Source organism: Egretta garzetta, unplaced genomic scaffold, assembly GCF_000687185.1.
Source record: "Egretta garzetta isolate BGI_Z169 unplaced genomic scaffold, ASM68718v1 scaffold256, whole genome shotgun sequence".
NCBI lineage: Eukaryota > Metazoa > Chordata > Aves > Pelecaniformes > Ardeidae > Egretta > Egretta garzetta.
The window spans coordinates 1,806,369-1,819,352 of record NW_009260073.1 but is presented as its reverse complement, the minus strand read 5'-3'; the positions used below and the strand labels follow the sequence as shown (position 1 = coordinate 1,819,352).

At 40.4% G+C, this 12,984-nt stretch overlaps 1 protein-coding gene across 1 annotated transcript in view; it reads left to right on the top strand.

The window, feature by feature from the left end:
* Positions 1–12,984, top strand: part of LIMCH1 (LIM and calponin homology domains 1) — a 113,157-nt gene that overhangs the window by 35,152 nt on the left and 65,021 nt on the right. The window contains exons 3-5 of the mRNA XM_035896755.1: positions 5,213–5,319; positions 8,675–8,705; positions 11,718–11,828. Of these exons, the coding sequence (XP_035752648.1) occupies positions 11,820–11,828 (9 nt within the window). The 5' untranslated portion in view covers positions 5,213–5,319; positions 8,675–8,705; positions 11,718–11,819. The remainder of the gene's footprint in view (positions 1–5,212; positions 5,320–8,674; positions 8,706–11,717; positions 11,829–12,984) is intronic.

The following is a 12,984-nucleotide window of genomic DNA, read 5'->3' as shown; positions in this document are numbered from 1 at the left end:
TGTCATTCCTGCCGCCCCGCCGGTGTAGTGCGCGCCGGGAGGCGAGGGTCGGCCAGCCCCGGGGGCCGGTAAGTCCTGCTTTCCCTCCCCGGTCCCACGGTCGCTCGCGTTCTGGTTTTAACCCCGCGCAGCGTTTAATTTTCATGAGGCGAGGCTGTGGAGCGCCAGAACCCTTTTGGGGCGTACGCAGCCGTGTCTCCCCCTTCCCGCGCCGGTGGGGCTCGCCTGCAGTCCCCGTGTGCTGTCGTCCTTCCTCTTCTGGAGATCGAGCATCCTAAGGGACTGTCCCCTGGCTACGATCGACTTGCTTCCAAATCGCTTGATTTGGAACCTGTCACAGAAAGCAGCGTTCTGCGAAGGTGTAGTTTTACTGTGCATACAGTAAAGCATACTGTATAAACAGTAAAACATAGACAGCAAAGCATATTGGATAAATAGTAAAACGTGTGGGGGTGTGTGTGTGTCTCTCTATATGAAAATATGAAAAGTTCCCAGCCTCTCTCATTAAAGCTCTTTCCTGGTGGGCTCGAACTGAGTATTTCAGTGTTTCCGTCTGCTTGTGAATCAGTCAAGATGCATTGCTTTTATATAACTACATTATCACGCTAATCATTTAAATCAAATGGAAAAATGAGGGAATTAGGAAGAAATGTTGAGAGTAAACAAAAGGCTTTTAAGAGTCTGTTTCAGAAACTGCTCCGAAAAGCAGTTTGTAACAAAAAAAAAAATCATATATATTTAGAAATCTTCCAATTTATTCTGGAACAGGGAAAATTTCAGCATTCCAGAAATGAAAAAGGCCACCTGTTTGTCTGCAGCTGTCCTGCAAAACAGCGTGGTGCTGCTGGCAACTAATAATATCCCCAACTTGCAGAAGTGGCATGCACTTGGCATTGCATTCAGCGTCCTGTGCAGGCATACAGCTTGGCTCACTTTTGTTTGCCCCGAGTTTCTCTGTATATCTCATCCAGGCCATGTAGTAGCACATCTGACGAACGATGGTTCCACAGTGCTAAGCTGCAGGTCCGATTTGCAGCGTGGATACAGTGAGAATATTTTGTATACTACTGTGGCAGATGAAAGGAATGGAAGTGGGCCAAATTCAAGCTGTTTGCCGTTGCATCTGATCAGCAGATCCTATGGAGAGAATTTGCCTGCTGTGAATATTTGATTCTCGCTAGCTTGAACTATCTTGTGTGCTGGCAGTGCTACTGTTGTGAATTTGCGGTGGCTTTCCAGGGTGTCTGTCCTGCACAACTGCCAATTTCTGGACTTTTTTTTTTTACAGGGTTCAGGATTTTGTGCTCCATTTCACGTGTGAGGAAAATGACCTAATGCTATACAGTGAATGTTTTTTTTGTATTTATAGCACATGGGCTATCAGTCTTTTAAAAACAGGAAAAAAATTATAAGTAGGCAGCATATTATTTCTTCCTCCCTACACCTTTATGGAGTTGTAACCCTTCCGCCTCCTGTTCTCTCTGCAGTAGCTGCAGGTGGTTGTCCCAGCAAAGTGATTTTGTGGAGGTGAGTCGTGCAGGTTACACCTAGAAAGGATGAAAAGGTGACGGTGTTGAAATGCGGTTGTGAGAGCAGGAGCTTTACAGTCAGTCCCTTCCTTCCCACGCGTCCTCCTGACTCGGGGCTCAGGGAGTCAGTGCCCCACGCTCCTGTTCATCCTCCCCGGCCCTCCTTGCTGGTTCGTGGCTGGCTTTGCCCAAGAGTTTGTAACATTTTGTGTGTTGGTACATTTTTCTGTTCTGAAATTCAGCATAGTGACACGTTTACGTTAATAACTTTTGCACTGCTAATAGTTACAAGTAAATGACATTGCTTATAGTGCTGATTTAATAGTCAGGACTCTGCTTAGGCAAGCAGAAAAGGGTTGGGATTTAACCTGTCACTGTGTCCTGTGCTCGTGTCCTCTGTCACCACACTGAAGCATTTGTCTTCTGCAAGCAACCTCTTTAGAGTTCATGTGGTTTTATGGAGAAAACATAGATAAAACTTTATAGATATCTATAGAATGTAGATTTAGAGATATAACATTTTATAGACAAAAAAATAGATAAAATTTACAAAAGAAATTTAGACTGTAATCTGTAAGCCCTCTCTCTTTCTGGGTGTACAAGGACAAAAGCCAGAAGAAGATTTTTGATTGAGTAGTGGTGTGGACTGAAACCAAGAGGAGCCATCAGGAGCCAGTTGCAGGCCCTCTGGGGCTGTAGGAGATGGCGTGCTGACCAAGTGACCCATCCTTCAGCTACTCCCGTCCTGCAACTGCAGCGAGTAACCACTCACAGAAAGGCGATATCATCTCCATTTAATGTATTGAGGGAATTGGTGTGCTAGTGCCTTGTAGGGACTGCCAGGGGGACTGAATTCTGGTCGTGTGTCTTTCTGAGACCTCTGTAAAAGATACTGCCCTGTTAACTGAGGCACGGCAGGTGGCCGCGCCGCCATCCCTGCCACTGCAAGTGTGACCCATTTGCGTGACCTATTTAACTCTGCCAAGTTGCACGGGGCTGGACACGCACATTAGGTGTGTGTTTTCAGTCCCTTATTTAAGGTAAGGGTGTTTTACAAATGTTGCTGCTGGTAAACATTTTTTGGTTTGGTTTTTTTTTTCTTTTTTTAGTTTCTTCAGCAGCAACAAAGAAGTGGCACTTTAGAACAGGTGACTAAAAAACCATGTAGTTACAGCTAACAGATATGGAACTATAATTCAAGCAAAATCTTTTGAGAACTGAAGAAATCAGGACTTGGCCAATGCAAGGTGTAGTAATCCAGAGAGAAAACTCTCATGGGAGATGGATCTTCGTGATAAGACTCCTTTCTCCTTTTAGTGGCTTAGGAGTGTTGTTCTCTAGAGTCTCAACAGAACTAGCAAATACAAATTTCAACTGTACTGAAGCAAACCAGGAAAAGTTTAGTTTTCCAGTAGAATGAGGTACATTTTGGCTTGCAGACATGCAGCCTGAACAGGTTTGCCTGAATATCTGTTGCTTAAAAGCCAACACAGAAATTTTCTTTTTTATTTTAATCCTTTTAAACAAATTGCCATTTTTAGGAGCACTGGGGAATAAAACTATGAAATTGTTAACAGCATCAAAAACTTACAGTGCTGACTGATTGCATCTTGATGTGCATGGTTATTTATGCCTGTATAAGGTATCAGCTTTCTGAGGAATTATTTGGGTGATGGTGTTAGTGACTGTTGGCAAACATTATTCTTATAATGACCATCAAAATAAAAGCATACATGGAAACAGGCATAGGGTGGTGACACTTTTTTTTGAGAAGTGGGCATTCGTTCATCAACAGAAGAACCAAGTTCCCAAACTACATGGCTGCCAAAGGGCTGATATTTTTGTTACTGCTTATCATAACTTGGATGTGAACTTTTGGCATAAAGATGGGTGCAATTAATTATCCCTGGAGTTCCCCCTCCTTTGATTCCTTTCTAAACCTATTAGGTTACTCTGTCCTGTATGTCCTGTATTTTTTGTTGGGAAATATTGTTAGGAACTTGTTTTTTTAATGCTTTTGCATTTTTATTAGATTTACACATCGCTCCACCCACCATTTGGAAGTGACCAGAACTGTCCTCCATCAAAGGCTAAACACAAGAGTTATTCACGTTGCAGTTGGAAAAATTATAATGCAAACAGTAAGCCAGATGGGGAATTTTACAAGCATCTTTTCATGTCATGAATGATGCTGTCTCTCTGGGTTATGGGCTCTCTGCTCTCTCGACTCCTGTTCCTTTCCCCCTGGCTCCCCTCCAGAGCTGTTAAGTTTCAGCCAGGGAAGAAAGGGAGATTTGGACTCCTCTAAATTTCCAAGTCCGTATTTTTTTGCAGTGTGGCTGGTGACAGCGAGCTTTGTGTGCGAGAGCGTTGGCATGCAGAGAGCCGCAGCGATTAGCATGCTGATTGCTGTGCCCTGACAGAATAAACAGGGCTGCTCTCGCCGAGCTGTGGCCGTGCCACCCAAACAAAAGCCTGGGAGCAGATGTGGGGAGAGCCCTGCTCGTGAATCCTGCTCTCTCACGCAGGGTGGGCAAGAGCTGAACTGCTTCCCAGTTTTTACAAAAATTGAGGTCTCTGTCCCACACTGGGGTTCTGCTCCTCTCTAACTCTTCATGTGGCAGCTTCCCTCCAGCCGGAGGTTTGAGATGAGAAGCCTCAGAGAATATCAAGCTGTACATTATATCCCTACTTGTCCATGCGTCTACCATTGCAGTTGCTGATCTAGCAATGTGCATATCTAAAAACTTGTTCTCTACTGACCTTCAAGATTTATCTGCATAAGAAAGATTCGCTGGTTCTATAAAAGGGGGTGGTTACTGTACATGCATATGTGTAATTTGGTATAAAACATACAGTAAATGTATATGCACACATACAGATTTAATCCCCTCGGTGCAAACCCGTGTGTCATTGCTCTTATTTGGTTTGAAAGAGGTTTATATCAGTTTGTGCTTCCTCTCTCTTAGTCATTGTTTATTTTTTTCTTACACTCTGAAAAGTGTAAATCCTCCATAAAAAGTGTTAGAAAATTGGTGTTGTTTCTTCTTATAGACAGTGGTCACGTAAAGTCTAGCTTCAAGCATTTCATCTGGGGAGAAGGCACCTACCTCTTTTCCCAGTGGCTTCTGGCTGGTTAAGGTTGGAGAGGAAGAGACTGGTTGTGTTAACTAGGAGTAACTGGCTTGTTCCTGTCAACATGCAAAATGTTTTCTGAGCAAACTGCTTGCTTAAATGGTGGTGGGCTGTTTCATATCTACCCTTCCTGCCCCCTTAAGAAATCCAGCCTTCTCTTTTCTGCCCTGTAACATGCTGAAGCCGTATTGGCAACCTACAGCAGTAGGTGGGGAAATTAGCAGAATTTTTTCAGCTAAAGTGGTTGCCAACATCTGGGTTTGGAAAGAGAAAAGTCAACAAGCCTGTTGCAGTTACATGTTTAAAATTAAAAAAAAAAAAAAAAAGAAAGAAGTTTGGTTTCATATTTACCTGGTTTTCAAACAAAACATGTACTGACTTCTTAAATTATGTGACTGGAAATGTCTTTGGTTCTTCATTTAACTAATGATACCACTGTTTGTGAGCTGTTACTGAGTCAGGGAGAGGTTGGTTCAATAGGATTTATTTTTTTTTCAATGAAGAAGAGTTAAAAGTCTGGTTTTGGTTTTATTTTTTCCTCGTTTCAGGATAATATCATCTTATTCTTAAGAGGCTGCAAAGAACTGGGACTTAAAGAATCTCAGCTTTTTGATCCTGGTGATCTGCAGGACACATCAAACAGAGTAACCCTCAAGTAAGTACAACAGGAGTCTGCAATTAGCATGGTTCTATGTTACAACCTCAGGTGCTTGTGATGCAATAGCAAATATATAAGGATGAACAAAAAGGCTTTAGAATTGTCATTTGTATAAAGCAAATAGGAAGCTGAGGTTTGGGAAGCCTTCAGCACTGGGAAGAATACATTGTTCCCTTCAACAGGCTTTCTCTAAGGGCTGTTATTTTTCCCAGAGATCAACCACAGCTCTTTTAAAATACTGTTTTAGTTACGCAATGAGATTCTGTGGGACTTGGGGGTTTTCCTGAGTCTAAATTGATGGCATTCTTTCTTGTCTGTCCAGCTAATGAACTGTATAGGCTGGGGGAAAAAAAATCACAGCTCTGTTATTTCAGATTAAACTGTTTTGAAGACGCATTATAGGACATTTATAGACCTCTCAGACGGTACAAGGTGTAGACATGAGCACGGTCTGTTTATTTTTTAATGTGTACTATAGGGTGGGACATGATATTTGGGCTGAAGATGTCTGTGTGGACTGGAAATGCCACAGTTCAGATACTTTTTCACCAAAGCCACACACCTACTACCACACAAATTACCACAAGCAAATTTAAGAGGTTCTCCTTCCTAATAACTACTTCATATTGGGGAAGGGGGGGGGGCGTGAAGTGATTTTTTTAAAAAAATCTCCTTTTAATCAGCAGTTTTTGAGACATGGTACGTGCACATCCCTCACTGCAAAGAGTACTAGGTGCTTAGACTCCAAAGCTTGTGTTTTCAGCATTTCGCCCCGCAAAGTGATTTAAAATACAGATGTGAAAGTGTCACAGAAAAAAAAATACTGATTTGCCTAAGGTCACAACAGAGCAGGCTTGAATCAAAGTCCATACAGTCATAGATTGAGGTCTTAAATAGGAACTGTTGTCCCTTTCAGGGAAGACTGTCGTCATGGGCTAGAGGAACAGAAGCAATCAAACTGTATTTCTCTGTTGTTTATATTAATGGCATTCAAGCTCCTCACTGCCCCAAAAGCAAGAGCACCTCGCCCTTTTATAAAATTAACAGAATTTGTAATTGATGTTCTTTAGAAGTTTTCCTGAAATTTTTGGGTCTATCATGTGTAATGTTAAAAAGTTATTGCTCTACAGACAACCAAATACTGCTGAGTTGATTGAATGGCCTTGTTTCATTTGGCCAAAAAGATTTGGCCAAAAAGATCACTAATGAAATCCTGGTCAGACATATCCATTTTAGAAAAGTATATGGAAACAATTTACTGAATTTCAGTGGCATTCTGGTTTTTTTTCCCTTCTGGCAGCAGAAGCTGGGCAAGTTTTCATGGTGTTCAAGCACTGTCTGGGAAAATTCAAAGGTTCTGCAAATTGAATTGGCCACTTTCCTTGTTTTAAGGAATAGTCTCCCACTTTTTGCTCCCTTCCAAGTTTCTGGCTCTAATATGAGGTTCTTCTTGCCTGTACATACCAGTGAGAGGGGGCTATGTAACCTATTTCTTCTAAATCTGGTAATACTGCAATGAAAGAGGTTCCTCCCGACATCCTGTAAAATCATGACAATGAGTGGTTGGAGGGAGTCACAAACCGATCCCTAATCTTCATATAAGAGCCTAATCTCCATATAAAACCAGAGAGAAAGGGTCTTTCTGATAAGAAGCTTGATCTTTTGGGGTTGAGGATGGTGGAGTACCTCAGAGGAGGCAGGTTGAGAGGCTGGGACTAGCATGGAGCTCCAAGGAGAGCTGTCCAGCACCTAAGCAAGTTAAACCAGGACTATTAAACTCTGTGGAGCTGGCTTGGCTCTGTGCTGAGCATGATGCTAGATAGATGTGAAGCATCTCACTGGCATGGATTTTTTTCCCCATCAGCTCTTCAGAGAAAGCAGCTGTGGAAATGAGCCAAATGTTTTCCTAGCACTGTCCAAGTTCACGCTGAGTAGCTGAGTTGAGGTGTACAAGCCAAGTCCATGACTGTTGTAGAGAAATATGTTCAAGACTGTCTTCTGCTAGCTAGTTCCCAAAGCATGAAGGTGATTTTCCCCCCCCCCTCCTTGAAGACTTTTGGATTATTTTTTGAACATGGTAAAATTAGTATTTGTTCTGTAATAAAGGATGAATATGACATTATTGCACATGATTAAGTTAATGACATTTTTAACCATTTTTTTCATGTAGATGTTAATTGAAGTATGCATTAGGTCTATTTTTTTTGGAACACTCAGCTTATAAAAGTTATGAGCTAATGCTGTAAAGAATTTCTTCTTGACTTGTTAAACAAGACTCTTTTCCACTGCTATTTTATTAAGAAAAAAAAATAGGACTGTTTTGTTTTTCTTAGTATGTGGGTATTGGTGGATAAAATTTTGGCTTAAAAAAGGTATTATCAAAAATACTTGAGTTTAATATTGCCTATATTTAGGCTTTTGTTGTTCTCACAGACTTAAGTACATTTATTTTTGTTTCTATCAGGTAACCTTTAATGCTGGAGTGGACTTACTGTTATAGTAGAAGGCAATTCTATTATAAATAATCAGGAGACAATCTGTACTAAATCTGAAGTGCTCTTACTTATTTTTCAGCACGTAAATGTGATACACATTTCCTCCATTCTTTTTTTAATGGTTTCTTTGCTGAATCTGGAAATGTTGTTTATGTTTGTGCAAACTTTGTGCTTTGTTGTTTCTAACATAAAACTTCCACCCTTTGAACATTGGTGAAAAACTAAATTGAGAAGGATGCCAATGTCTGTGTGCTCAAGTATACATTCAAAAAATAAATACATTTTCCACCGCAGGTTCTGTTGCAAGTGGCAGGATCTTTGTTGCTTCACCCATCTACTTTGTTCTATGTGATGCTTGTTTCCACAGAAGCACCTGCTCCAGTTCCTTAGTGTTTGGTGATGATTTCCTCAGTCTCCTATGCATGTTCAGTTGCTTCCAGAATCTGTACGGGTTGCATGATCTATCACAGAGCAGAATCTGACTGTTGGATTACTGTAGAACGCATTTTAGCAGTGAGGACTTCGGTCTTTGAAGAAATCAGCAAAACTGTTAAGGAAATACTTTTGTCACTGTCCTACTTTACTGTGGGACCAGCATAAACACATTTTCTTTTTGTAATTCCAGATCTCTAATTTAATGATTGAAGTAATGGTGACAAAATACTCCCACGTTATGAATAAATGAATGTGTGAACTACATCTTCTTAGCTTTCATGTGTTTCCAGCCAGCAGAAGCATTCTGCAGGCTTTTGTTAGGGAAAACGTGATCTGCTGCATACACGCTCTTGGAAGGTGTGTCTGCTTTCTGATTATTTTTTTTTTCCTCTTTTTGTGTGTGTGTGTGTGTGTGCAACCAGGAACATTGACTATAGTAGGAAGCTGAAAAATGTAAGTACATGACTTCATGTTTTGGTTTTTTGGGGTTTTTATCTGGTTAATCCTGTATTTGGCCTGAGCAAGATTTATGTCAGTAAAAACCTAGTATCACTGAAAAGTTCTTCTGAACACAAACCTAACCAGATTCTGCTGCAGACTTCAGTAGAGCTGTTATGGCAAAGCGGCCTTACGACGGAAATACAATGGAGAACGTTTGACTCCACTTAATTAAGGGATAAAGAATGTGATCTCTGTGCTGTCCATCATGGTTTTCACTGGGAATAGTCTGACTCGCCCATGAAGCTACGCTTTTGTAGCCTTTCATGAATACCTAGGCATAAAGTAAATTTGCACTAAGTATTTAAAATGAAGCAAAATGATCGTTAGATCTGGATGCAAGTCTTCACTGTCAGATTTGCTGGCTTTCTCGTTGTTCTTCCAAATAAATGAGTGTTTTCCCAGAAAGGCCAACTCCATTTAACTTTAATTTCTTACTGATTTAAACTAATAGCAATGATAATGGATCCTGTAATTGTTAAGTAGGAAAGAAAATGGCTGAACTTTGCTGGTCTCAGAGTTGGTTATCATCCTAAAGCCTAGCAAGCTGTCTGTCCTTAGTCAGCTGTAAACTGCTATAAATTCATTTTATATTTGGCTCACATCCCTATAAACTGCTAGGAAATGCCAAGACCTTTTCCTAATAACTTTGCAAGCCAGTAATCATGACTCCAGGTAAAAAAAAAATAAATAAAAATCTCCAAGGCATAAAAAAAATGTTATTTCATCCTGTCTTTCCTATCATCATTAGAGTAATATCTTCTGCATCTAGCACACAAAGTCTCAGGGGAGCAGTTCAGCTTTGGCATTTTAGCACCCTTGTGGGTGCTGGCAAAGTGTCTTTGCACAGACATACTGTTTTAAAGGTAAAGTTTCAAAAGTATCCTCCACAATGTGATTGTAGGCAATATATGCTTTCCAGGTGCACGATCCTGCAATCTCGGCTGTCAGCCAGTCAGAATTGCGTGCAAATGTGACATTATTGGGGGGGGACGAGGGTGGGGGAGTGGATAAAGAAAGAAAGAAGAGAGAAAGTGATCAAATGCTAGCAGAAATAAATAAAAATACCACAACCTTCATCAGAGAACTGAATGGCAAAATGAATTGGACAGTTTCCTGGTTGCTAGGAATACTACATTTGCAAGTGTTTTCACTTAACTTTAGAACATGTACCATAAGAATTTTTTACATGAATTTGTTGAGTAGTGCTGGTTGAAGGAAAGCAGCTCAGATAAAGGTTGTTTCAAGACCAAAAAAAAAATCAGTATTGGAGAAACCGCCTCCTTTCCCTCAGCACAGTAGTATCAATTTGGATGTCATTTTAAAAACAAGGGGAAGACTTCTGAACTTTATTAAAAATGTTACTCAGTTATTTCGTGGCATATATATTATTTCTAAACCAAAGGGAAATATAAACTGTGTTTATATATAAAATATATTTTACATTATGCACCACAGTTGTTTTTAAACAGGGGATCTGTATGACACATGCTATGTCCTTTTCTGTCAGGGCCTCAGCTGGAGCACCGTGCGTGATTTTGGACATTGCAGTTAAATGAAAAAGGGGGATGTTAGAGAAAGTTGATGAGAAAAGGCTAATCAGAAGTCTAGCATATGTGATTGAGGAGGAAGCACTGAAGGAATGTGCGTGCACATTTTAGGGAAGAAGAGCCTGACAGAGATGTCTGTCCCCAACTCCCCCTTGGGATTTCTCCTAGTCCTACTTTCTTTAATTCACTGTACAGTATGAGTTATATGGCCCTGTCCCATCAAAACATAAAATACTATGTTTGGATTTATTTAACTTTTTTGAGACCATTAATGGCAACTATTATTTATTATTGGTTGCACATCTTTTCCACATCAAAATATTTCCTGTTTGTTCTGTGGTTAAATACTTTGCAATGTCACGGAATATGCAGAAATAACAAGCATTAAATGAGAAAAAGCCCTAAGTTCTGAGGTGATGGTTTGGCATTTTTAACCAGTGCAAAACACTGAACTGAATTGCCTTTGACGATCGGTTTCCAGTCCAAAGTGCTGCTGCACAGGTATCATTAAAGACATTGCTTTAAGTGGAGACATATGTGGGTGCAGAGAAGGACTGTTTGCTTTTCCTGCATGATATAAACATCAGTGGTTTTGGAGGTGTTGGATTTGACCATCCTGAGAATCTTAATTTCTCCTTTCCTAAAACAAGTGCAGCACCAGCAGTGTCAGATCAGATTTCTTTGCTACCTAAAGGAGTGAGAGGGTATATAAACATTTGCAAGAGCAATTCTTGGCTTTTTTTCCACGCTAGTTTTGAAGTGACTTTTGAGTTATGGAGAGACATCAAGTCAAAACTTGAATGAAACCACTAACTCTTTCTGCTTCAGTCTGATAGAAACAACCAGATGCTCATGGCTTTTGATTAATCTTGGGCTAAGCATTTCTTAAGGTAGCAGAAGCCTGGAAGTAAATGTTCCTGTGTCATCTGGTTAATTACATTAAGATGATTAAAAACGGAACTACCTTTTCTGACCTTGAAATAGGCAGGCACACATTTCAGATGTTTTATTTATTCCATTAGTCTCAATGGTTTTAATTAATGACCACTAGTATTAGTACTCTTAAGGGACTTTTTTTTCCTTTTGGATTTACAAACAGATATATTTATAAGTGTGTCTTCTAGACAGTTTCAAATATCTTGCTTTAATTTCCAGGCAGACATGACAGATTCATTTTTTATAAAAATACCAGGAATATAATGTGATATGTTATATATTTTGTAGGACTGTTTAAATTTTCATAATTGCCTGATGTATTTATGTTTAATCACTGACAGACACTTCCCTTTCAATTCTGATTTCTAACAAAAGCTTATGCTGCTGTGCAGTTTAGAATAAATGAGAGATGCTGAAGGGAAGTGAATTTATCCAAGTGACTGTGTAGATGGCTTCAATTAATTCTTATTAACTTCTGCAGGTATTAGTCACCATTTATTGGCTAGGGAAAGCGGCAAACAGCTGCACGTCATATAGTGGATCAACCCTGAACCTGAAGGAGTTTGAAGGTTTGCTGGCACAAATGAGAAAGGTATCTTTTTGTTATGTTTTGGGAATGGAGATTTCATTCAAATTATTAATCCCATAAATAACCTGTTTGTTGCTAAATATGATAGAAGTAGGGTGCTGGAGTACAAATTACTTAGTAAACCCCTACCTCCTTTGAAAATGTTTCTGACTTTACCAAGCCATGAACACAACTTTCTTTGGCAGCCAGCTTTGTGGTTATATTAACGATGCAGCTTGTGATGTCAAACAGGGCTTTAGAATTGTTCTGTGGCTCTGTCATCCTCATTTCCATAGGTTTTGGTTTGAATTATTTTCATTTATGACACAGAGTTCCAGCTAGAATAGCTGAGACTCAAAAGTAAGGTGGCAGGACTCACAGGAGCAGAGATTTTTCTTCTTTTAAAACATTTGGTCTTGTGGGCAGCTCTTTTGTTTTTAAGTTGCAACATAAAGCATCAAACCAAAGTATCTAAATAAAGCTGAAGGGTAGAAGGAAGAAATTATGTTTCACCAAGGGTGTAGTTATGATGAATCTGTATTTTACCAAGATCTAAATTCTGGCTGAAATCATATTTGGTGGTTTATGATGAGCTGAGCTGTGTTGGAAAGGAAGAGTTGTGATTGCTGTAGGATGATTTGAGGACTTTCAGTTGAGTGTTGCAGCATGCCCTGAACCTTGACATGAGAAGCTTAGCCTCAGTAATGGCTAGCGTTGGTATTCAAGGAGGCATTTACTGGGGATGGAAGGGGCAAGGAGCAGGCATGTAAGAAGACGGCAGCACTGGGTGCTATAGCATTGCATGCGTTGGGCGTACTGCTCACGAAAGGCCATGCAGATATGTTCTCCAGCCCACGGAGAGCTTAGTGCCTGCTACTTCCTCCCCATCTCATGTAACGGCCAAGTCACCACAGGCAGTAGGGTTTGGGGACCATGGGAGACTCTTTGCTCTTTACTCTCCTTGAGCTCTGTGCTACTGCGTCTGCATCAGCTGCAGCTGTTCATTCTGGAATCTCAGAAGGCCAGCACCGGATTGCCACTGGAGAGGAAGAAATACTTGGTTGACTAATAGCAGTTCCTACACCCTGGTGTGACCAGAGAGCCTTAACTAAATGGGTAAAATCCCTGTTTGTGAACCCAGTTCCTGTGAACAAGCAGGTGGAAATGGAGAGGAAAAGAG